This window comes from Salminus brasiliensis, chromosome 14 (genome assembly GCF_030463535.1).
Source record: "Salminus brasiliensis chromosome 14, fSalBra1.hap2, whole genome shotgun sequence".
NCBI lineage: Eukaryota > Metazoa > Chordata > Actinopteri > Characiformes > Bryconidae > Salminus > Salminus brasiliensis.
In genome coordinates this window covers 14013761-14038841 of record NC_132891.1, presented here as the reverse complement: position 1 = coordinate 14038841, position 25081 = coordinate 14013761, and the positions used below count along the sequence as shown (strand labels likewise).

General features: G+C 40.0%; 1 protein-coding gene across 7 annotated transcripts in view; it reads left to right on the top strand.

Moving 5' to 3' along the window:
* Positions 1–25081, top strand: part of LOC140577364 (band 4.1-like protein 1) — a 73316-nt gene that overhangs the window by 9663 nt on the left and 38572 nt on the right. For all 7 annotated transcript variants that reach the window (XM_072697306.1, XM_072697309.1, XM_072697308.1 and 4 more), the window contains exons 2-3: positions 21658–21743; positions 24244–24408. In XM_072697306.1, the coding sequence (XP_072553407.1) occupies positions 21675–21743; positions 24244–24408 (234 nt within the window). In that variant the 5' untranslated portion in view covers positions 21658–21674. The remainder of the gene's footprint in view (positions 1–21657; positions 21744–24243; positions 24409–25081) is intronic.

Here is a 25081-nt window from a genome sequence, read left to right as displayed (position 1 = left end):
TTTAGACAAATCCAATTAGCTTTTTTGTCTTTAGCTGATTGAATTTGGTAGATTCGTTATCTTGTCCCATTGGCTGTCGCATGCTGAAATGGGTGGGATAAAATGATGTGTACATATAATTGGAAAGAGCGTCATCTGTACTTTTGTTATTTACATTTCATGGGGAAGGTCAGACATGTTTCCTGGGTTAATGTAGCGTGAGTGATTTAAGGGTATGGTATATGATATGATATGGGGTAAATATACACATATAAATATATAAATGTATAAATATAAATGTACACCTACTCCTTCATGCCTCATGCATCTAATCAGTCCAATTATGTGGCATGCAGAGAACCATAAATACATAGATGAATATATATATATATATATATATATATATATATATATATATATATATATATATATAGGTGTGGGTGGAGAACAGGGTTCTATTAGTGTGAGGGCTGGGAATCCCATATGGGCACAAGTGTAAAAAGGAAAAATCTTCAAGTAAGACAACCTCAGAACAATGGACTCCACTATTTATATATATATAACTTTCTGGGTGAGTAGAGTTTAGGGGAGGGGAATGGACTATCTTTACCACAGCTGTTAGGTGCAGAATTTGGTCATCTTCCTGTATTATATTAATAAAAGTCACTAATACAAACGGAGAAGTAACACTAAATTATTTCAGACTGAAAGCTACTGTCTCACATACAGTCCGGGATCTAATCTAATTGTGAGTTTTGTGATCCATCCAGAGGCGGTAAAAAGAGACCAGTGCAGTAATTAAGTCCATATTTATAAAGCTATTACAGCAGTCAGCGGTGCCCAGTACGCAGCTTTCTCCTTGCTGCCAGACTGGCCAATGATGTTTCTCGTGATTTTTGTAAACTGGGATGGCCAAGAAAGAGCAATGAGGTGCAATGCTGGTGCACTGACAGTAGGAAAGAAACTGAGATGTATTCACTCCCTGCTCACCAAGCAATGCACCAGACAGTTGGACTGACAGTGTACCAAGGCTCTTAACATTTCTGTATGATCTGTAGGTCAAAAGCGCTCCAGTAGGCCTTTATACACATCGGCGGAGGTGTGTGAAAGAAGCCTTAGTTAGAAGTGTGCTGCTATTTGACTCAGAGAGGGGCAAGATGCATAAAATGCTACAGAAACGGAAACCACAAGGTCAAGACTGATGTACTATGCATAATCTTGTTTTACAGTAAGAGTCATATCTTTGTGGAGCAGAATGTAGTTTTTTCCCAGTTTGGTTTGATGCTAATATGGATTAGCATGGTGGTGACTTCTCCTCACACTGCTTCCTCTTTTACAGACATGCCTCAGGACTGCATTTGTATCATGCTGAACCATGCAGTGTAGAAAAAGAGCCCGTACAGGTTGAGGCTCTGCTCTCTCACTAAAAAAACATCCATAGTTGGCAGCTCTTTGATTTAACTCCCTCATGCAGTGTTTTTTCAGAAGCTCATGCCACATCCTAGAATTGATTTAGTTAGTTTTTAGTTCTAAACCAGTTTTGGAAAAGTTTCTCTCTTTTGACAAGGACATTTCCTTACAGGAGCTCCACCCTTGTTTTATGACAGCAGCCAAACTCCAGTCAGGGGAGATTGATGGATTTGATGCAAACAGCATTAATATAAATGCTCCAATTAATATGAGTCAGCCTGCACGCGGCCGTGCATACTAACCAGGCAAGACGATATACTTGCTGGTCCAGGAGAAACCTTCCTCCCTTTTTTCTTCCATTACTCTCAAGAGCTGATTATATGGAGTATAGCGACGTCATCGCCTCCTTTTCAGCAAAGCTTCAAGGATTGATGAGTTTTAGTCCACAAATGAAAATAGTTTGATCCAATATTTTGCACTGTACATGGCTGCTGTATCTGTGCTTAAGCTTGTGGTAAACCTAGAGTACATTTTTTTGTCTAAATGTTGATTTAGGCATGGGCTGACTGATATAACATAGATTTATATATTTATATAAAAAGAAGGGAATAGAAAAATGACCTAACCTTTTATCACATTTAACAATATTATGATAAAACCTTTTGGTTATATATATATATTATAATGACTGTATATACATGTAGCATTTGCCATTTTTGACATAGCAACAATGTGTTCAACAATAGGCTCAACATTTTTAACAAAATGTCTATATGCTATCATTCCCTAAGGATAGCATATTGGTAGGTGACATGATGCCTGATTTTCCCATAATCAAGTAAATATATTTATTTATATTTTCTCATGCAAAAGACTTAATGCATAATATAAATGACATAAATAATAACAATAAATAATTACATAAATGTCATAATCATTTATGTAAGGGTTTTATAAGTAGATAAAAGGTGTGTTTTAAAGTATACAAATATACATAATAGAAGTACATCAGAGCTGCAGTGGGGCAAGGTGGTGTGATTGTGAGGACGATATTATCAGTAATTCTGAAGAAAATATTGTGATAGTTATTTATTATTTACGATCATCCAGGCCCAACACAGACACAACACATGTATCGCAGCTGGTGTTAACTCAAATATTCCAGTCCAAGTAGATGACTTTAACATCTCAGTGGTTTTGAGGCAAAACAGTCAAGATGTGAACTCAAGTGTTTAAAAATTATTCATTTAGAAATAACAGCGATTATTACCTCCATCTTCACAGGCTCAAAAGTAACTGGACAATCTAACATGGTTATAAATCTAAAAGTATTTGTAATACTTGGATGCTTGGATCCTTTGCAGTCAATGACTGCCTGAGGTCTGGAACCCATGGACATCACCAAATGCTGAGTTTCCTCCCTTGAGATGCTTTGCCAGGCCTTTACTGCTGCTGTCAGTTGCTGCTTATTTGCGCCTTTAGTAAGTGAAAAGCTCAATGCTGACTCAGCAGCTTAAGAACATTCCATTTCTTTGTCCCAAGAAGCTCTCGGATTTCTTTCCATGTTATGTTTTGGGTCATTATCCATTGGAGCTGTAAAGGACAGTCCTATCAGTTTTCAGGTGTTGACTCAACTTGAGCAGAATCTGCTCCAGCATGCACTTCTATCAGCAGTCACATCATCGATAAATAACAGTGACCCAAAAAAAGATAATTTTTGAAGTAACATGTGTACTTGTGCTGTATATTGTACTTTACTGTATTGTATAATTGTCCTGAACATTTAAAAAAAAATCCACAATGGATACAAGAGAAATTGTCTTGCTGACTGTTGGTGTACTTCAGTAGGAACCGAAGTCAGTGGAGCGTGAGAACCTGTTTTCTGGTTGGGATTCGCTGTCACGTGTCACTTGTCATTTCCACAAAGTTCAGTGTTGCTCAATTCGCCCACTTCGTCCACTTCGCCCACTTCACATCGCTCACAGTTGCGTCACTGAATGCCGCTTTGTGTTGTTTTGTGAAATAATGAGAGAACAGACCAGACCTGGCCATGAAAATACTTATTAGTCCAAATACTTTTGAAAATCAAAGGGACGTAAAAAAAAAAGGTATTTTTTTTTACAATTCTTTAATACATTGGCAATGACACCATCAACAAATATGTGCACGGAAAATGTTGGATATCAGCCCTGGCCCATATCAGTGCATTCCTAGATGTTACGTCATCATCACAATACAGCATGTCATGCTATTGACAATGTTTCACTAAAAATAGATTGATATCGAACTAAAGTTTTTTTTAACCATGATTATCATGATATCAAATTATATCCTAAGGATCATTATTCAGTAAATCAGTATGTGCAAAGCAATGCAAGCTGTCTGATTAATTCTAAATGTAATGGAATTATATCTGGAAGCACTGACAGTGTTGTGGAGTTTAAGAGGGTTGTTGGGATGTGTGTATTAAATATGTTCGATAAAAACATTGTTTTTTAAAGAGCATTTTTATTTGGAAGAGTACTGTTGTGTACGTGCATTGTCTCTGTTTCAACTCATTAAAATCAAGTCAAATGAATTTTGGTAAACTTCAATTGTCATGAAAATGTCAGGTATAATCATGTTATATTTTTGGCATAATATCCACCCCTAGCTGGACTAGCAAAGCTATACAGAAAGTCTTCTTTTTTAGTTAGATGGGGAATTTGCCCATAAGAATCAGCTGGCATTATTCCAATCAAGAGCTCGATTACAGCGAATTACTGTGAAGCTCTCTGGGAGAGGGAACAGTGCAGTTTTTGTGGCCTGTGAAAGGCCACCACAGTGGCTTTCAGGCGTGCCACACGCTTCCCCGAAATAACTTTCCCTCTCACATACTGCTTCCCTGCACGGGAAGACAAGAGGAAGTGCTGCGTTATTGCTTTTCCCCCATGGTCATTTTTATTCTCCTGAAATCTTTTCTCGTGAACTGCTGGCATGTTTGACTCGAGTCATTACAGGCGCTGTCCTGTGGCTTTCCCCCTCCGCTGCCGTGACTTTGTGCCATGAATGATGGATTCCTGTAACAGATTGCAGCACAGATGAGTGATTGCGCTCTGAGCTACAGAGGACTGGTCGCAAGCATGGTTCCCCCGTTTTTTCCGTCGGCAACGCTGCAGGGAAAGAGTGCAGGGGAAGATAGTTGATGACAAATGGCATAGCATGGCCGTCATTTTGCAGGGAATTATGCCCCATCATTTCGCCGGCTTTTGGGGCGTTTATCTAAGCGAGCTGGCATCCTCGAGTGCATTGTTCAGATGCTGGTGGAAAATGGACACTGATAAGCTGTATGTGGAAGCTTGGGCCTTGTTGGCTAGTGTGTATTATAGTGAATGAGATTTTTTTTTTAATCTTTGGAAATATTCATACCAAAGCAATAGGCAATAGCACTGCAAACGGTGACCGGCCACCAGATATATACATATTTAAATAAGGAGTGAACACTGCGATTCTGCAGTAAAGTGTTAAGTAGGATCGTTAGGTTCACATTGCGATTTTGGACCCCGCGGCTAACCTACGTTTCTTTTCATTGATTTTGAACAGACATTCATAAAAAATACAGTTTAAACATTAGCATGTTCACTGTGTTTCCGCACACATCTATCCAACAAAGCCGACACACCATCTTCGTCCAAGCCACCATGATTTCATGGGTTGAAATAAATTGGAAACAGACTGCAAACAGAACAGTGAGAGGCCAGGACATTAGTGTTAGCTGACCTCGGGAGTTGCTAACATTAACTAAGAGGCTAAAAGGCTCTTCAAGTGATACTCCGAGACAGGCTTTAAGTCCAAATGTTTACTGAAGCAGTCGCTGTGTTTAGACCATGATAAAAACATGGTATATAGACTGTTGTCCCTTAGATTGTTTTTTTTTTTCTTGTGTAGGGTACGGGAAAAGACTGACGCTTATTTATTATATTGCTTTAATTCTGTCATTGTTTATATAAAGCTATATAAGTTGGCTTTATATAAACAATAGTATAAAATGCTCTATATAAATAAAGTGAAATGTCCCTAATATGTAAATGTGCACCTCTGCCATTCCTGTTGCACATTCCGACACTAAGTGTGTTTGTACATCTATAGTTGGTTCGCTCTGGTTCGAATTAGTTTGTAAAAGCGTTTTTCTTTTGGTTCAGTTAGTTTTCACTCAGGGACAAATTCTTACTCAAGCCTACTAAAATGCATCTCAACAAACCATGTGAGAACATTCTTCTTCTGATTATTGGTCAGACCTGCCTGGGGCAGGAGCAAAAAAGTAAATACTAAGGACGACACACAAAGTTATAGGAATGGTTTAGCTCCATCTTGCTTAGCTTCAATACAATGTTGGATCAAAGTGAGATCACATTCTATGAAAAATGCCAAAAATCGGACATGAGACGAATGTCTGAACAAAGCCTATGACCTTTTTCTGTCATTACAGTGAAAGGTAATTGGAAGTCACATCTGAAGTGTGAATATCGCTAGTTTTGACAGGGATGTGCATGTGTCTTATATGCACAGCATTATGACCAAAGTGATGATGCTTAATTTTCAGCTGATTTGCTGAAGGGCTCAGCATTGCTGTCATGAATCAGATTTTTTTTTATCCATTTGGATATCTGGGCAAATAAGACCAAAATCACCTCATTAACCATCAGCCCACATGTACAGTCATTATCTGCACTTGTTATTTCCTCTGAGCCTGCTGCTAATTTAGTGATCAGCACAGATAAAGGTAAAGACAGGGGCAATTCTGGGTGCTCTTGACTCTAAGGACAGTGCTATTACTTTACATTGCTCTGGAAATGCAATCCATCATCTGGCTTTCACCACTCGTCTTGGTTAATACATCACACTGCATTGCATCACCGTTGCTGAACGAGTTCTCAGCTCTAGCTCTTGAAGGTTACCGCTCTTTTGGCTTAGTAGTAACAAAGGAAAATAGGCTGCTTCACTGGTAACAAGAAGTTCACTTTGCAATATGTCCATATGGTCTGGTTATATGCCAGAAGCTGACTGTGCCCTCAATGCTCAGTACGGCCAAGCTGGAAGCTTTGGCAAGCGATACTCTGAGAGTTCTGTCCTATAATGCCCAAGCTCTATAATCCCCTGCCCACTGAAGAGACCATAAAGGTGATGTTTTGTGTTCCCGATGTATCCCAAATCCCTCCCAACACATACAGTCACATATAAGCCATTCTTTGGATGGGTTCTCTGTCATCTCATTTGCCATCAGCATTCAGAGCAGGATGCCTCTTTGCAAGATTATTCGCCATCAAACTGACTTCTGACGAGAAGATAATAGACAAAGGCATGACGGCGCTCGTGCACCAGGGGCAATCTGATCTCAGGTCAGCAATCATATCGCTCTCTGAGCGGCACTTTGGGCCCATAAAGGCGGCTTGATCTTTCTATTGGCATTTTAATGACCTGCTGTCTCGCATGTCAAACGCAATTTTGATCACGATGAGACCTTGTGCCAGAGCTGACCGGCGACTTGCTGGCATACTTGTTAACATGCAGCCTCATGCGCTCAAATGAATGTCTCGGACCACACAGGGGGTGGACAGGCCACGTGTGAGTGGGTCATCTTGGCTTCAGAGGCTTCAGAACTCATTCCGGCCACCTTGGCTGGCTTAGCATGGAAAATTTGCTTTGGCTTTGAAATGCCCCTTGTCTTTTATAAAGGGTTTGCCTCAGCCATTTTCAAAGGGACAAGGCTTCATGCAGCCAAAGTACAGTGTATGTCAAGCATGTCTCATTGAGCTCCACTGCGTAGATGAGTATCGAAGCACCTCAAGCCAGTGCAGATTGTACTTACATTACTTCTAGTTTCAGTGATGCATCACCTGAACTGATGTCTTGAGACGATTACAGCACCTTGTTTCCAAGATATTTGTATGTTGTACGTAGAGATAATCTCCACAGCTTATTTTGTTATGTGGTACACTTTGTGATTAACTGGTGCCTCAAGCTTCTGTTTTGGGTCTCAAAATTAAAAAGCCTGTGTGAAATCCTCCTACAGTAGCTGAAAAGAAGCATCTAGAACAAAAAAAGGACATTTTACAGAAGATAAGAGCAGACTAGCCTGTGTCTGATTGCCTATTATCTCTCACAGACAGCTGATTAGGTCCTGCATGGACCAGAACAGGCATTCAGCTCCAGTGATTGAGTAGCGATACAGACGACATTAGTGGAATAATGTCGATGCACTTTCTGATATTGCTGGGCATTTTAGCATGACGATTATAATTCATGCATCATATTCATGTATGAGGAACACAAGCCTTTAGGACTGTATGAAACAATGCCAGTGTTTTTTTAGCAGCAGCGGCAGACCCACACTCAGCCACCCCCCCTCTGCCAGATGAATGTGAAAAGATATTAAATTGGGAAATATCAAACAACTAGAAACAGACTGCACAACAAACTTTGGTAACTATTCCCTTAGATCCATTTATACATATAGTATCTTTCACCTACTGTGAACTGACTGTTTTTGAGCAGAAAGATAAGAGTTGTACAGAGTTTGGACAGTAACATTAGCCGAGGTAACCTGGCCTTGCCATTTGTTTGTTTACCAAAATACTGGCTGCCTTTCTCTGTGTAAATTTACAGTGATCAACTGTGGCTTTCTGTGGTCTCCACATGGCTTTAATTTCATGTGTTACTGTAAAAATTCAGTGTGGTGCGTGGCGGCATGATAAAGTGCCTGTGTGCATTGATGCATGGTGCCACGGAGGCGGCACAGCACATACTGTGTGCCATGGGCTTTGTATTACTTTATGAATTCTTTTCATTTGTGAAATCATTCTTTTCTTTCCTCCCTGTCTTTCTTATTTCTCCCTCCCTCCCAGTTGTGTAAAGATAGCACCTCCTGTATCTGTCGTTAAAATCTCTGTATCTGTTGTGTAAATCCTGAAGTGGCGGTGACGGCCACTGCAAAATACATGTAGTGGAAACCCTGAATGTTTGTGATAGCTAGGATTTTAATAATTTCTTTGTTTTGTAGCCTTTTCTACTAAATAACATAAATAAATACATAAGAATGCTGCAGTTTAGGTGGAGTTCTTTTTACAGCTAATAATTCTTTTTTAATCAGTTGATTACTTTTTCCATTCATCGATTGATTGTTTGGTTTTTAAACTCTGAAAACAGTAAGAAATTGATGTGATTTGATGTTTTTTTAGTCAGTACTAATCGTATGTCGCTGTAACCCTACTTAGAACTTAATCTCCAAGAGAGTTAAAGTCAGCATAACCAATAACATAAACCAATAACTGGAAATAAGGTCATTTCCAGCACCCTGAGTGAGAAACATCTGAAGTTACTGCATTTCACTGGCAGTCATAACGAAATTATATGTGGAAGTAATGCAAAAAGCCATGGGAAAACAGTGCTAACATTAGCACTTCAGGAGAGTGGAATAAAAACCTAGGATAACCAACGCAATAAGTCTGAGTCTCTCAGCACCCTGAGAGAGGAGGATCCTCATATATTATTATATAAGCCAAAACCTCTTCGGGACAACATAACAATATATTACCTTAAAAGTCACAGTTGATTTTCTGCTGTATTTTGCTTCTAGAACATCTAGAGGAGATGATGGGTTAGCCTTTTGAGTCTTGGTTCCTCTCAAGGTTTCTTCCTTTGTGCTGCTTTGTGACAACAGCTGTTGTTACAAGCTCTATTTAAATAAACTTGAACTCAAACATACTAGATTCTAGGACATTCTAGGACTACATTTCCCATGGTATCTATCACCATGCTCATCACTGACAGCAGCATTGGAAGGAATATGGTATTTTTAATGATACTAGACTCCATAGCTTTGATCAGCTACTTTCATCCGAATACTTCTAATATCAGAGTGTGTTTTTGGAAGTGTGTGTTTGCTTAATTTCAGCCATTTAAAACAGACTTTCTCCAGTAGAGGTCTTTAGAATATTAACACAGGAGGCGGAGTGCAGCACATACGTACACTGCTAGAATTACAAATAGTGTGTGTGTGTGTGTGTGAACTGCTGCACTTCCTAACTCGTATCACTGAAAGATTTGCATGCGGTGCCAATTGTTCAACCAACAATTGTAGCTGTATGCTTTGAAAGTGGACTCATTATGCACTCTCTCTCTCTCTGTTGGCTTTTGTAGAGCCCCAAAGTACAGAAAATGGAGTTTCTCAAAGCTGGCCGGATGCACTAGAGCTCCTTTTCAGATCCCAGATGAAACCAAGCTTTCTGTCACTCTTCCTTCTCGAAGAGGGGGGCTTTAAAAGTCATCTGCATCCAAACACCTCCACAAGTGCTGGGTTATTGCCCTTTTTAATCTCCCCAGGTTATGCAAAGATATGTTTCTTGTTGTGTAAATGCCACATGTGTGAGGTTTTGAAGGTTTAAGCGCTAAATCCCAAAATGTTAAGCACAGATTTCTGCCTCTGTCACGGATATTAATATCATATTATATGTTTACAGGAGAAAAAAAAATATTTTGTGCTAATTAACGTTTTCGAGAAAGTGTCACACTCCTGTCTTTGCTCTACTTCATCTAGTCGCCCACCTTTTCTCTACTATTTCTGGGGAATGTTTGTGAGACCACAGTCAGTCTTTCTGTAGGGAAGGTATCATGTTATCTGCATTCTTGTTAAAGCTACATTTGACTGAGGTGTGGTCTGAGAAAATGAGAAAATCACTCATCTGCTGTAGCCTATTCACTCAACTCTTACCAAATGTAAAATATAGTGGCCTACAGTAGTACTGGTGCTGAATGATTTCTAATGGTAGTAAAATACAAATACCTGCTATTTGTGCGACAACGACTACCTTCTGAAACATTGTTGCAGAACTACAGGCTGAATTTCTGTTCCGAACAGGATAAGAGTAAAAGTGATCTGCACAAAAACACATTTCCAGGAGAGGTATAATTTCAACAACTGCATAACTGATGCAACCAGACAAGAGCACTCATATTGCTACTTCAGTCGATACTGTTAACTAAGTAATCTGTATCAACAACAGTGTTTGTGCAGCACTGTCTGTATGAAACAAGCTTTTTTGAAGGCTGTAAGAACGGTAGGCTGATGTTGATGTGATGCAAATACATAAACATTTATAAAATAGAGAAAGGGATACTAAATCATGGATTAGCATAACTATTGATTTGTATAAAGTAACAAATGCAGTATTAAAAAATAATAATTTTAGCATCATATCATATTAAACAGCATCTCCAAGTTTTTTCCCTGTGTAGTTACTGAAGTAACGCAACAGTCTTGGCTGTGTAGGGCCAACGATACTGTAGGGAACTGTCTCTTGGAATCCAAGACCCTGTTAACTCCTGGTTACTTCAAACGTCTTGAGTATCAGGATTACATCTGGATAGGTTCAAGCCACACAGAAAGGCAAGGGTAAACCCACCCAGGACGCATGTATACCAGATACAAATCCCATCACTCAACCCACTTCAGGAGGTGGTCTGAGACACATTTGAGCCACGTTATAACAGTGTAAATGCAGTTGTCACTTTAAGACACATTCAACAACCAAAACCCCTCCAAGTACAACCGAAACACCAGTATTCCAGCCTACATACAAATCGGATTTCAGTCTGACTAACCAGAGATGCATTTGACCACTGAGTGTAAATGCATGTCACAGAACGGGCAATTAGTGTTCTCCTCCAAGTGTGTTCAGCTGTTTGAAAAATGCAAGTGGTGGCCTTTATGTAACTTGGAGGAGGCGCATGCTAGCCCTCACGGGGAGTCTTAGCTAGTGGATAAAAATAAGCAGTGAACGAATGTGTGTGAAAAAAGACTTTGTAAGCCTCCAAAATGTGAATGGATCAAAATAAAGAATAGAAAGTGAATCAAACAAATAAAAGACAGTAATTAGAAAGTCTCCAAATTTGTTTCTAGTAAGATCAGCTCAGAAAGCATCTTACTTTGGAATTGCAGCCTGAAACACTTTAGTAAACCTGTAAGGATATAACATGGACCACTGATGCAGACTAATTTTTAGGAGATTAATAATGAATAATTTTTTTGAATAATAGCTAATGCAATAGATTGGTTAGCACCTGTTGCGTAGTCCACCATATTTTGTGTATCATATTTACATTTACACCTATGGCATTTAGCAATTGCTCTTATCTGGAATGACAGTGGAAATAGTCCAAAAAAGTTCAAAAAAGACTCACGTACCGCCAAATATATGAGTCAGCACTGAAGATACACAAGATGCACAGTACATTAACTACACTTTACCCCAATGTCAAAGAAATCAAAGTAAGTGCAAACACAAGCTTTAATAAATTTACTATCAGTGATGAATAAGTGCTTCTAAAAGAGATGGGTCGTCAGACAGCATTTGCGGACATCAGCAGCTTGGCTGTTTGGACACCACGAGTCTTGAAGGATGGTGTTTCAAGCCAAGCTGTACCTAAAGCTCAAAGGACTTTGTTACGGATCAGTTTTTGACCATTGTAATCAGGTACAGAGTGGGTGGTCCAGTTTTGGTTTTGTAAGCCAGCGGTACTAAATCTAATATGGGCAGCTACAGGAACCCAGTGAAGTAGGGTAGAGTGTAGTAGAGGAGTGACATGGCTGACTTAGGAAGATTAAGGACAAGGGCCTGATGGCACACATAGGAAGGTCATCCAGCCAGGAGGGAGTTGCAGTAGTCATGCCTTGAGATGACAAGAGCCTGAACGAGAGCCTGGGGGCCTTCTTAGAGGGAAAGGGTTAAATTATGTTTTGGTGTGGGATTATCTGGGAGGAGGAGGATTTACATATTAGATGTCCAAATGTTTGTGGACACCCTTTTTTAATGAATGCAGTTAGTGAATTTGATTTCCACCTACTGCTGACAAATGCACACAAAGGACTAGGACTCTCTGGAGCAGATAAGCACAAACTTATTGGCACTGTGCCTAATGCCAGGCATGGGCTTTAGATGTATTAAGCCTCTAGAGTTGTGGAACAGTGGGACTGTGCTTTCTGGATCATCCTGCACTATTGGAGTCAGTTGGGGAGATGGGGATGAGGTAGGGTGGTGATCATCCAACATCCGGACCTCACTAATGCTCTTGTTGCTGATTGCAATTAAATCCCGATCACAGCAATGTTCCTTGTAGAAAGCCTTCCCTAGACAGTAGAGACAGTTACTCCCAACAAAAGCAGGATCAAGTCTTTAATACCCCTGATTTCGAAAGAAACAGTGAATGAGCAGAAGTCCCAATACTTTTGTCCATATAGTGCATTAAATTCAATTTAGTTACATGTCTGAGAATGATGGCTCATCCCTGGCTTTGAGAAGACTCTGTGCAGAGTTGCTTGATGCACTCTGAAGTGTTTTTCGTCTCTGTTGCTGCTGTGGTTGAGGGACAGTTTGGGGTAAAGCTCGGGAGCTTTATATTTCCTACTGCTGTTTTCGTCACATAAAACCATAAGGCGTTTTTCATCTCAGCGCTGCTGACTGTGGTATTAGGAGCAGTGGACTCAACCCACCCAAAAACACTCCTTTGTTTGTGAGCGCTGTTCTGTGCTGCTGCCCATTTGTCCATATTTGTGGTGTTATGCTTTCACTGTCAATGTGGGGGAATAGGTAGTTTGATTTAAGCCTGAATTTGGAATGAAACCAGTTCCCAACAGACCTGTGTGAAAAGCAACTGAACATATAAAGCTGCTTATCAAACAGAGTATAATAGGAACACAATTACTGTGGAATGTGAGGGGTGCTGGAGGGGCTGCAGCACCTCCAGTCAGTGAAAAAACATTCAAAATAATATTTCAAATATTTTAAGAACAAATGTAACATTGATTTGTTATTTTTTTGCTTTCTTTTTACCTTTGCTTTCCAGGCAATCCGCAGGAGGTAGCTTTCTAAAATGACATGGATTGATCCTCTGAGTAGTCTGCAGAAACAGAACAGTACAAATGTTAAAGCCAGAAAGCCTTTTAGATCATCTAACCTCAGAGTACCTTCCCAAGAACTTCTAATCCATCCACCCCACCTTCACTCCACAAGTTAATGTGAGCTCTGTAACAGAGTTTCTTGCTATAGGCTGCATTTCCTACATTAGACATTAGTCTCTCTGTGGTTAATAATGGTGTCTATCTAGCAGAAATGTGTTATTATACAGTTGTTTTTCATGGGGAAAGACAAGCTCGTTCCTTGTTTTTCTCCCTAAGACGCCTCATGTTTTGTGTGCGCTTGGTGGATGCCTTTTGTGCCATACACTGTGTTTAACTCAAAGTGGTCGAGCAGCCTACGTTATGACGCCCCCAGGTCTGGCAGGTCTGTAATATATTCTTTTAGAGTGCCAGCACAATTTTATTAATGCAAACCTAAATGTCCTCTGACACTGTGATACATTTGGGATATATTACAATGTTTCTTTGTTTAATGTATATTTTTGTGTACATTCACCTTAAAGGTTGATGTTTCCTAAATGGTTCCTGGCCTAAAAAGGCTTTCAGTATTGTTACAAGGCAAAGAACCCTTACTACAGTCATTTTTTATTTTTTATTTTTTTTGGTCTTCTTGGTCTTAGCTTGCTTAGCTATTTTGTACAGGTTAGAATCCAAATGACTTCACTTTACGAAAATACTCCTAGAGTCTTCAGGTCTTCAGTCGACAATTGAAGACAGCAAGTGACTCTGCCTTTCAGACACCCTGGTTCCACTTTAAGTACCAGGACAGAAAAAAGTCGGGATGCTTGTCTTCCGTGCATCTTAAAGGATGGTGGGTCAAGCTGTGTTTGAACCTCGAAGGGCTCTTGGTACAGATCGGCTTTTGACAAAAGAACACTCTACGTAACTCTGAGAAAAGGTTATTGAAGGCTATAAGTCAGGGGATAAATAAGATTGTCAAGGAAAGAAGGAATATTGCACATTTGTGAATCAAACTGAGTAACCATACAAGAAGAAGACTAGTGAGGAAGAACACATATGACTACTGAATTTGGTCAGTCACTTTAAAGGGAGGGAATATTATACAGTCACTTATTTTACATTATATATTTGTATTGAATCGAACATTATTTTGTAGAAATCTGGTTTCACATTGACATTGAAGTATTGCATTAGATGACAAAAGGTGTCCATTAGAGAGGTGAACTAGTCCACAGTGGCGCAACGATTCCTCTGTACCGCTCGCCGGAGTCGTCATTCCCCTCTGGCATCAGTGGCCTATGGAGCACCACATGTTATGCTACTGGGAGGCACTCAGTGTGCAAGAAGTCCATTCTCAGCACACCTTCTCTATGGCCTCTCTAAACCATTCCACAAAGTTGGTGTTTTCCGAGATGCTACCACCCTTTGCCTAGTACCTATTGTCATATCCTTTGCCCTTGACGATTGATTTGCACTCCGATACAACTGACTGGTATGTTCATATTTTATTTATGTGTACTGCAAACCCTGTAAAGGCATCTGTGATGTTCTGGGCTGATTCATTCCAAACCAGGGGTGGTCATAATATTCTGATATGACAGTGACCGTGGGAGAAGGGGGATGTTATAGAGCTGTATTAGTGTAGGTGTACTAAGAATGCTTTGCTAATGCCAGAGGGGAACGATGACAACTCTGGCGAGTTGATGCGCCACTGTAGACCAGTTAACCTCTATAATGAACACCTTCCATCACCTCATGCAGTCCGTGCCACAAGGTCTCTTTAGTATCATTTAAGCCAAGGGTGGTTATTCCGTACCATTACATAGGTGGCCATAACATTCTGCCATGATGGTGTATATTGACAATAAATCCATGTGTAAAGGCAATAAAAGGGTTAAACATCTAGGAATTCTTTTTATATGCACTGTATTTCAGTATTATATAGAACACTTTGCAAATAACGTACATTCTTTAATGTGTAAATCAGAAATATTGCCTCTCCTATTTGTCTCGACAGGGCTGGAGTGGTCAGCCAGTATATTGGCAAGTGACTGATGGTGGACAAATTGCGGCATCAGTATTCTGCTCTCTCATTTCTAATAGATGAGATCACTCCAGTGCTTTGGAGTCATGACTTCTTTTAGGTTAACAAGATGCGGAGTGCTTTCATTTCATCTTGGCGATTCTCCACGGTGATCATTATCATCATTCCGCTTTATTCTTTCCCCTAACAATTCCGTGCCGTTTCCACTCTCTGTCGCGCAGCAGCACTTTAGCATCAACATCCGAACGTGGATTGCAGACCGTAGTACAGCAGCCCTCCATACAGCTGAGATAATCAAAAAACGTAATTTATATACCAGCTCCCAGTCTCCATTGTAGAGCTACAAAACCAGTCCTTGGGTAAAAGAAGCCAGTCAGCAAGTGGAGTTAATCAGTATGGATCGGTGGCGAATTTAATGAAGTGCAGAAGACATTTGTCTTCAACCTGACAGATGGCTAAGCCTTCGGTTGGTAGTTACTGAATGCAAAGCAGTGAGGTTATAGTGTGAGTATGTTTGTTTATTTGGACCGGGATGTTTGTATTTAATCGCATTAGTTCCCTTTTTTTACTTTTCAGGGTTTGTGGCTGTTTCCCCTCCACATGATGTCAGTAAATGGTATGGAAATGAAGATGATTTGCATACACAGAGTGGTGTCACACTGTGACTGTAACTCCATTAAACATGAAACAGAAGTTTACATAGTCGCTGGTACGCTCAAAGGGTATGAAGAAGGCTCAGTGGTGTACATATTTTTCCCCACATTTTCCTCAACTGTTTTGAGGGGAGCTGCTAAGCACACTGATAACAGAAATAAAATTCAGTTAGTTTGTGTTATTTAGTGCGGGGTTGTATGTGTGTACCGGTTTTATCTGCAGTGACAACTGTTTTGATATACAGAAAAAAGTTCTATTCAGAACTGGAAAATAGTTCCGTAAATAGTTCCTTATAACGAACTGTCTATATGTTTTTTTTACCAATTCAAGGAACCCTTTAACCAGGCAAAGAAGCGAGAGATCTGTGTTTTCTAAGAAACCTTAACAGTGGTGAAAGACTTTTGGTTCTACTTAGTACAATTATTACCAGGTTTTATAAAAAAAACTATCTATAGTTTTATACCAATATACAGAATATTTTAATGAAGCAAAGAAGCATCCTTTTGAGCTGTGAGCTTTCTACATAGTCCACTCAAAACATTGATCAATGTTCTATATAGAACCATTACCTTTACTAAAGATAAGATAAGATAAGATAAGATAGTCCTTTATTAGTCCCGCAGTGGGGAAATTCCCAGTGCAACAGCAGAAAGGGATAGCAAGACACTCAGTTACAAAAATGTAGATAAATAATTTACACTATATACACAATATAAATAAGAATTAAAAAAGCAATAAATAATATTATTTACAGCAAAAGACTCTTAATTGCACATGGGGGTGGGATATTGCACATAGTATTCCCTGAACATGAACATGTGTGTGTAGTTAAGTGTGTGTGTATGTGGTCCGCTGGGAGCAGTGCTGGTTGTGCAGTCTGACGGCAGCAGGAAGGAAGGACCTGTGATACCGCTCCTTCACACACTTGGGGTGAAGCAGCCTGTTGCTAAAGGAGCTGCCCAGTGCTGCCAGAGTCTCATGCATGGGGTGGGAGCTGTTCTCCAGCATGGATGCCAGCTTGGTTGTCATCCTCCTGTCTCCCACCACCTGCACTGGGTCTAAGAAGCACAGAACCTTTGACTTGTAACTATAGTGGGAAACTTTTGGTGCTACGCAGTACCATTTCTTTTCAGGTTTTATAAGAAACCAAGTTTTAAATCCAAAGAGTATCCAAAGGTTTATTATAAGTTGTATACAGGTCCATGACCCTTGCTAAAGAACCCTTTTGTTAGGAGTGTTCCTTTCTTGAAATGTAGTTAGGTTTGCAGGATGATATTAAAATGTTAGTATTAATATTTATATGATAATGTTTTTACCATGTGCACAGCACTGCTGCATGTTCAGTTCCGAAAGTCAAGAATCGCTGTATTATACAGTACATAGGTAGGGTTGATTGCAAATTCCCCAGTAAAACTTTTTTTCAGTGCTTTCCATGCCACCCTCTAACACAGAGAAGGGGAACTCACCAAACTATAAGGGAAATCACCAAACTATATTGGACTCTGGTCCTCAGTTGCCTACCCTTGCTCTAAGAAAATTAACCCCCAAAATCACAGTCTGTAGTTTTTTTGATTGCTTTATAAAAAGCCCAGCTATTTGAGCAAGGTTCATGCATAATATAAGCCCCCTATCCACTGTACTCTGATAGGCGCAGCGAGATGCCTTGTTAACAGTGGCTTTCACAAAAGATGATACATGAAAGACTGAGGAGTCCATCTGCAATACAGTTTTGAGTGTAGAAGACAGAAACTGAACCAAATAACTCAAGCTCTGTCAGGTTTGTGTAGTGTAGTGGGCCTTTCCTATGGCGTACTAGGATTTGATTCCCTGGCTGGGGAAACAAAATACACTACTCTAATAAGAGTCCTTGGGAAAGACTCCTGATGCCACATACATATATACATATAGATAGAGATGCTACACATAGAGCTAGGGATGTGTATTTTTCAAGAACCTAGTGATACAATTCATATAATGATACAGGGGTTACAATTAAATATATTGTGATATATTGCGATACAGAAGGCAGGGTGAGATATTGTGATTTTTACAGTTAAATTTTGAGAAAACTGTCACAGTATAAAAACACACTACCATATCGCTGCTGTCCTGTTGTTAACTTTGAATGGAAGTCAGTGTAAAATAATAGTTTATTCCAAGTAATGTAGAGCATTTCTATTGGTCCATTCACAGTGTACAGAGCAGCTACAGGGTTTAAACCATGAAGAAAATGGACTAAAAACATACAAAAATGAAGATACAGGTTTTTCATTGGGGAGCAGTGATTTCTAAGTATAGGAATAGTTGACTTTTCATACAGTCAGAACAGTAGGAGGTACAACACTGCTATTTACAACACAGGATTAACTGCTGTCTGACACCAATCGTTACATGTAAGCTATAAATGAAAAAATTGAGAATCCAATTATGATATATAATATCGCAGTACTTTTGATATTTTAGTATTTTCTGACACCCATAAAAAAGAGCATCAGACAAAAGTATCCAGTGTAAATGTTTCTGAGGTAATTTTTTGGAATAGAGCTTCACCACTCATGAAATATAGGTTCACTGACTTTACCAATAAAAACTTATCCGATCTATAAAAAAACACCATCTGATATTTTTATAACATTGTGAAATCTCACAATACAGAATCATCTTAATACTGCCCAGCAGGGTTCTTACAGTTTAATGTATTGACATTAGTCATACAGCTCACACTGCTCATCACAGCTTGCTAAATCGCTGCTATTAAATCATTAGTGGGTCGTCATATTTTGTTGCACAAACAGATATCCCTTAAATGGGTTGGAAACATTTGCTTTTACGATTGAGGACCATATGGTGGTGAAAAACAACATGGGTTGGCTGGTTGAGATGGGCATTAACATTACCCCAGAATTTGTTCATTAGAGAATCTGTTTTTTTTTTTGGTTGATAGAAACATGGGATGAAATACAATAGGAAGACAATAATGAAAATGAAAAAGTACAGTCAACACTACGTGAATATACTCTGCGTATATATTCCTTCTGCCTCTCTCTCTCCCTTTTTTCCATATAACAGAAGGCAGTTGTCTTGCACTCTCATTGATGCAGGCATCTGCCACACCAGAGGGCTTTGAGCTAATATAATTTATGGCATCGCTTCTAATAGCATGAGAGAGAGAGCGAGAGAGCAAGAGAGTGAGAGAGCAAAAGAGCGAGAGAACGTGCCTCGCAACACTGCTCAGGCTAAGTACCACTGGGTTAGCTCTCTGTGAAATGTTCGCTCTCCACAGTGTGCCATTGTGCTTTGCGTTCTTCACGAGACGGATGAGGGCTCTCAGTGACTGCCCTCGTTAATTAAAGCAGCCTGTGTGTCCATTTGCGCTTAAGGAAATTAGCAGCTTACTTGGTTGTGGAGATAAGTTTTAATCTGCCGACTGACTTAAATGTCAGCGAGAGCACAAGGTTGTGTGGGTTATTGGAACTGGACTTACAGAAACCGTGAGGATGGAAGTGTGCCGTATGTTCTTACAGAAAGACCCACCTCTGTTTTTGATGTGCAGTTAAAACTGCCATTAAGTACAAGTTCTTGATTTTTCAGGAGATGTTAGACACTTGCATAAGGAAAGGGAAAGTTGAAGGAAAATCAGGAGTTTCCAGAAAAGGAGTTCAAAAAAGCCATAGGATTTTAAGCTACAGAGAAAAGGGTAACCCTTAACAACTGTGCCCAACCTGGCAGACCAGCTAAACTGCCTCCTTCAGATAAACAACACTTAAAGCTTTCATCATGTGCCAGCAGTGCTGTGCATAAAATCATGCAGATATGGGCCAACAGCTTCAGGTAAGGTTTGCATCAGCCATCGGGATGGAGAGGAAATCGGAGTGATGTCAGTGATTTTTAGAATGGCATGATTTTTGGTGCCAGTGGGTCTGGACTGAGTATTTCTAGAACTCTAGTCATCTTCTAGGAACAGTCTCTAGAGTTCTCAGACTCAGAATCATACAATAAGGGGAAAAAATGATTGACAGATGGGCTACAACAGCAATAGACCACGTCAGGTTGCACTTCTGAACAGAAACAGAAAGCTGAGGCTGCAGTGGGCATGGACACACCAAAAACTGAAAGGCTAGAAAATTGTTGCCCTGTCTGATGAATCAAATTTTTGTAGGGTCAGTCATTTGTTTATGGCTACAGCCTTCTAATGCTCCCCCTTGTGCCAGCACAACAGATCTGATCATTTGAAGTATGGACTCCACAAGACTGCTGAAAGTGTCATGTGGTATCTGGCATTAGCAGCAGATACTTTTAAGATCTGTAAATTGTGAGGTGGGGCCTCCATGGATCACATCAATGAGTCTTAGGTGCCCATGATCCTGTCGCTGGTTCACTGGCTGTCCTTTTGGTAGTTACTGACCACTGCTTTATGGGAACACCATTCTTTTCAAAGCAGCGCAGATTTTTACCATTGCCCATTTTTCCTGCTAATTGGCAGATGGGGTACAACAGCAAAACACCCCGTCAGATTGCGCTTCTGTCAGTCAAGAACAGAAAGCTGAGGCTGCAGTGGACTCACCACAAACTGAAAGGCTAGAAAATTGTTGCCCTGTCTGATGAATCAAATTTTTGTAGGGTCAGTCATTTGTTTATGGCTACAGCCTTCTAATGCTCCCCCTTGTGCCAGCACAACAGATCTGATCATTTGAAGTATGGACTCCACAAGACTGCTGAAAGTGTCATGTGGTATCTGGCATTAGCAGCAGATACTTTTAAGATCTGTAAATTGTGAGGTGGGGCCTCCATGGATCACATCAATGAGTCTTAGGTGCCCATGATCCTGTCGCTGGTTCACTGGCTGTCCTTTTGGTAGTTACTGACCACTGCTTTATGGGAACACCATTCTTTTCAAAGCAGCGCAGATTTTTACCATTGCCCATTTTTCCTGCTAATTGGCAGATGGGGTACAACAGCAAAACACCCCGTCAGATTGCGCTTCTGTCAGTCAAGAACAGAAAGCTGAGGCTGCAGTGGACTCACCACAAACTGAAAGACTAGAAAAACCTTGCCTGGTCTGATGAATCTCGATTTTGTAGGGCCAGACATTTTTTAAAGCAACAACCAGGCCACTTCCAGTGTGATAATGCACCATGTCACAAAGCTGAAGTGTTTTTATGAACAACACCTTTGGGATGTGGTAGAATGGAAAAATCGCAACATGAAAGTGCTCCTGAGAATTCACTTGGTTGAATCTTTTAAAATATCCACTAAAGATTCTTTTTTGAATATTACATTGTACAGAGCTACTAGCCTTTACGTTAATGTAATCCACCGCAAATGATATTGCAAAGATTTCAGGTGTGTGATGCAGAAACAGAGGAATATTCAAATGTAATCCAAACCACATACACAATCTATGAAGAGGTTTATTTGCAAATGTGGGAGGAGAATGGTATTTCTCACAGTATGTACACAAGCTTTTTGGTGGAGGTGGGAACTAGCTGTACTGCCTTAGGGCTTTTCTTTTGCAGTGCAGGTGGATGTTTTAGACAAGCTCGCACTAAAGGGGCTGATATTGATCCTGCTGAGAGGGTAGGACGTTTGGCAGTGGTGTTGTTGTGTGTGTGACAATTAACCTTGACGTCTTACCATTCCTTTTCCTTCTGTCCAGGATTGTGAGTGATCAGAATGTCGGAGAAGGGGTCCGCTTCAGATGTGAAGAATGCCATGGAGGGAGACAGCAAAAGAGCCAATCAGGTGGGGAGTCTTAGGCCAGCATGCAATGCAGTGCAATTCAGTGCAATAGGGCATGTTACATCTTTATTGTATACTGTCTGTGCAAAGGTCAGAGACCATGCATTAAATTTGTATTCAAAACAGTTAATAATTAATACGTTATTTATTCATTCAGTGTCAGGAAACAAAGCAGAAGACATATATTTAACAGAAATTTACACAGAAGCCTCAAAAATGAATCAACAACTGATCAGCCATAATATTAGCACCTAATATTGAGTAGGTCCCTCTCGTGCCGCCACAACAGATCGTGATCATTTAAAGCATGGACTTCACAAGACCCCTGAAGGTGTCCTGTAGAATCTGGCACCAAGACATTAGCTGCAGAACCTGTAAGTTGTGAGGTGGGCCTCCATGGATCGCATTAAGGGTGCCCATGACCCTGCTGCTGGTTCACTGGTTGTCCTTCTGGTAGGTACTGACCCACTGCATTAAGGGAACACCTCATTCTTGTCAAAGTTGCATTTTCCCTGTATTTAACACATCACCTTCAAGAAATCACTGTCCACTTATTGCCTAATATATTTCCCAGCCCTTGACAGATGCCATTGTAGATGAACATAGTCAGCATTTTTCACTTCACCTGTCACCTCTACTAATTTTATGGCTGATTAGTGTAAAATATCAGATGTTTCAGTGTTTACTAGGTCCATCATTTACCTTTCTCCCAGCTTCCTTTCTTTTTTTTAGAGACTCAGTTTCAGTCCAGTTTTAGAAGCATTTTCTGCTTCTCACCATCCAGGGTTATCCCAATCACAGTGATGCTGAGGCCCGGACGCAGTTCATTCTGAGAACACCTGCCGCTTCAGCATTTTTAACTCAATATGTCCTTCTTTTTTGTCTCATTTAGAGTGTTGCGTCATCTTCTCACAGTGTAGGCATGGACAGAAACACAAGGATTTACTTTCAGATTTAAAGTGAGATTGGAGTTTGATTTTCTTCTCTCTTAAAGCTAAAGCCATCAGTACTGTTTATCTGACGAGGACATTTTGGTGGTCTACCAGGTCTCGCATGGTCTCTGATGTTTACACAGCACTGTGTGAACTGTGTCATTTCATGCAATGTGACACATGAGGTAAATAATTCTACTTCCAGTTAGGGATGTGCATGTGTGCTTGTGATGTATATAAATTTTTCTCAAACGTGAGCAAGAAAGCAACTTCGGACTCCGTCCACTGGTCCACTGGCTTTGTAGGCCAGCATCAGGGTTTTAAACCTGATGCGGGCAGCAGTTACAGAAAGCCAGTGAAGAGAACGCAGCAGTTACATGGCTGAATTCAGAAGCAACAACCCATGCCGCTGTATTCTGGATTAATTGCAGGGGCCTGATGGTGCTCAAAGGAAGACCAGCCCAAAGGTCTCAGTTTGTTAACAGTTACCTGTCATTATAGTTATTTGGATATCAAAATGAGTCGGATCACCCATACTTCATGTAGTACATAGGTTTGTGCAGTTTATACAGTTTAATACCTTATAATGCATTAATTTAAAAGTGATGATGGTATCTCCAAATAAGGATGGTATTTCATTCAAATTATGACATGTCTGAAGTGTCATATGTCTGTTCTGTGTGTATCTAATACATTGTCACAGTATTTTATTCATTTTCGGAAAACAACATAGTTGCGAGTTTAGAGACATGCTGAGTTCAAATGAAAGAGGAAGCAAGCAAACCTGGTTTAACCATGTGCCTGAAAACAGTGCTAAGACCATTCACTCTACTCTGTGCTTTTAGGTATGAGGCTTTATTCTCTAGACGTGTGTGATTTGAGCCTCAGTTAGCTGGAACACAGTCAGTACTGTGGTGTAGAACCTGTCTCATTTCATCTTCATTCTTCATTCAAAATCGCAAGTGTTCTGTGGTGAGCAGAATGTTATCATGGTAGCTAGATAACTACGCTAAGGCTAACCAGCTCTCCTGATCCAGAGCAGAGTTTAACATTTAAGGTTTTGGTCAGACTGAAGGTTTAACATTTTTGTTTAATTGTTTATTTAAACATGTTCACAGTGTTCACTTAATCTGTGACTCTGTGAGCAAACTTTATTTTGTATTTCACTGTTTTTAAAATAAAGAAGGATGAGATTGTACGGAAGCCATGATAGATAAGAATAACATTAAAAATAAATAATTAATTGAATTGTCCATTGAATGTTAAGGTTTTTTCCTTTACATTTAAAGTTGCCATTTTGCAGATACTTTGGAGATAAGAATAATGCGTAACAGTGATGATATATTAGGTGCTCTATTAAAACTTGAAACCAACGCCAAAACTGTGACTGAATTGATAAAAACATCAATGATCCGAAATTAATCCGAATTAAATCTAGTTCAGTGAATGAACATTAAAGTTATTTGATTCTACTTTTATTCTTCTATAAAGTTAGCATTTTCTGTGACATAAGTGGTTTTGTTACAACAGCGCTGCTTTAGTGCTCTTGAAACACTTTCCTTTGTTCCTAGGATCACGACTCAAAGATGTCGGATGAGCACCGAGACACAGACGACTCATCAGAGAAAACACCCAGCAGGGTGTCCAGATCCCCGCAGAAATCCTCCAAAAGACCAAAGACAGTGCCTGTGAAAGTCACACTGCTGGATGGATCTGACTATGAGGCTGGAGTGGAGGTATGGCTGCTGTGATTTATGTGCCAAATGTGTGCTGGAAGTAGTTGGGGGGGCTTTATCCAGAAAATTACCTAGGACTTGGGGGATGCACAGCTATTGCACATATGGCATGCCGCATCAGATATCCCAAGTGCATACTGATTATAGTCTGGTTTAGGTTAGTTTCAGGAATTTAAAGCGTACACAAACATTCAGTCTGGAGTCAGTATACTAAAATCACCACCAACACATTCACAATACGGTATCTTAAACGTCAATAACTTCAGATATTTCATATCAAATGTTAAACAGAAACTCAGACCTCATATACACATGTTCACTACATGCGTCTTGAATATCATGATTATATCTGGATAAGGCACAGTGTCAATGCACCCATTTAAAGCAGATACAAATCTCCACATCTCATATCAGTGTAAACACATCCATCTGTCCAAGATGCATTCAACCTCCAAAACCCCTCCCAGTACAACCCAAACATCAGTAATAATCACAGCACAACGAGTGAACTTGAACATTGAACTTGCAACCGGGGTCTAAGGTTTCTGATATGCATCATAATGTGTGAATCTATGCTAAGATAAATTGCTGTAATGTGGGACACCTAAGCTCTATGTGATGTAGGTTCTCTTCAAGTAAATGAAAGTCAATAAAACTATAGGTTAACACAAGC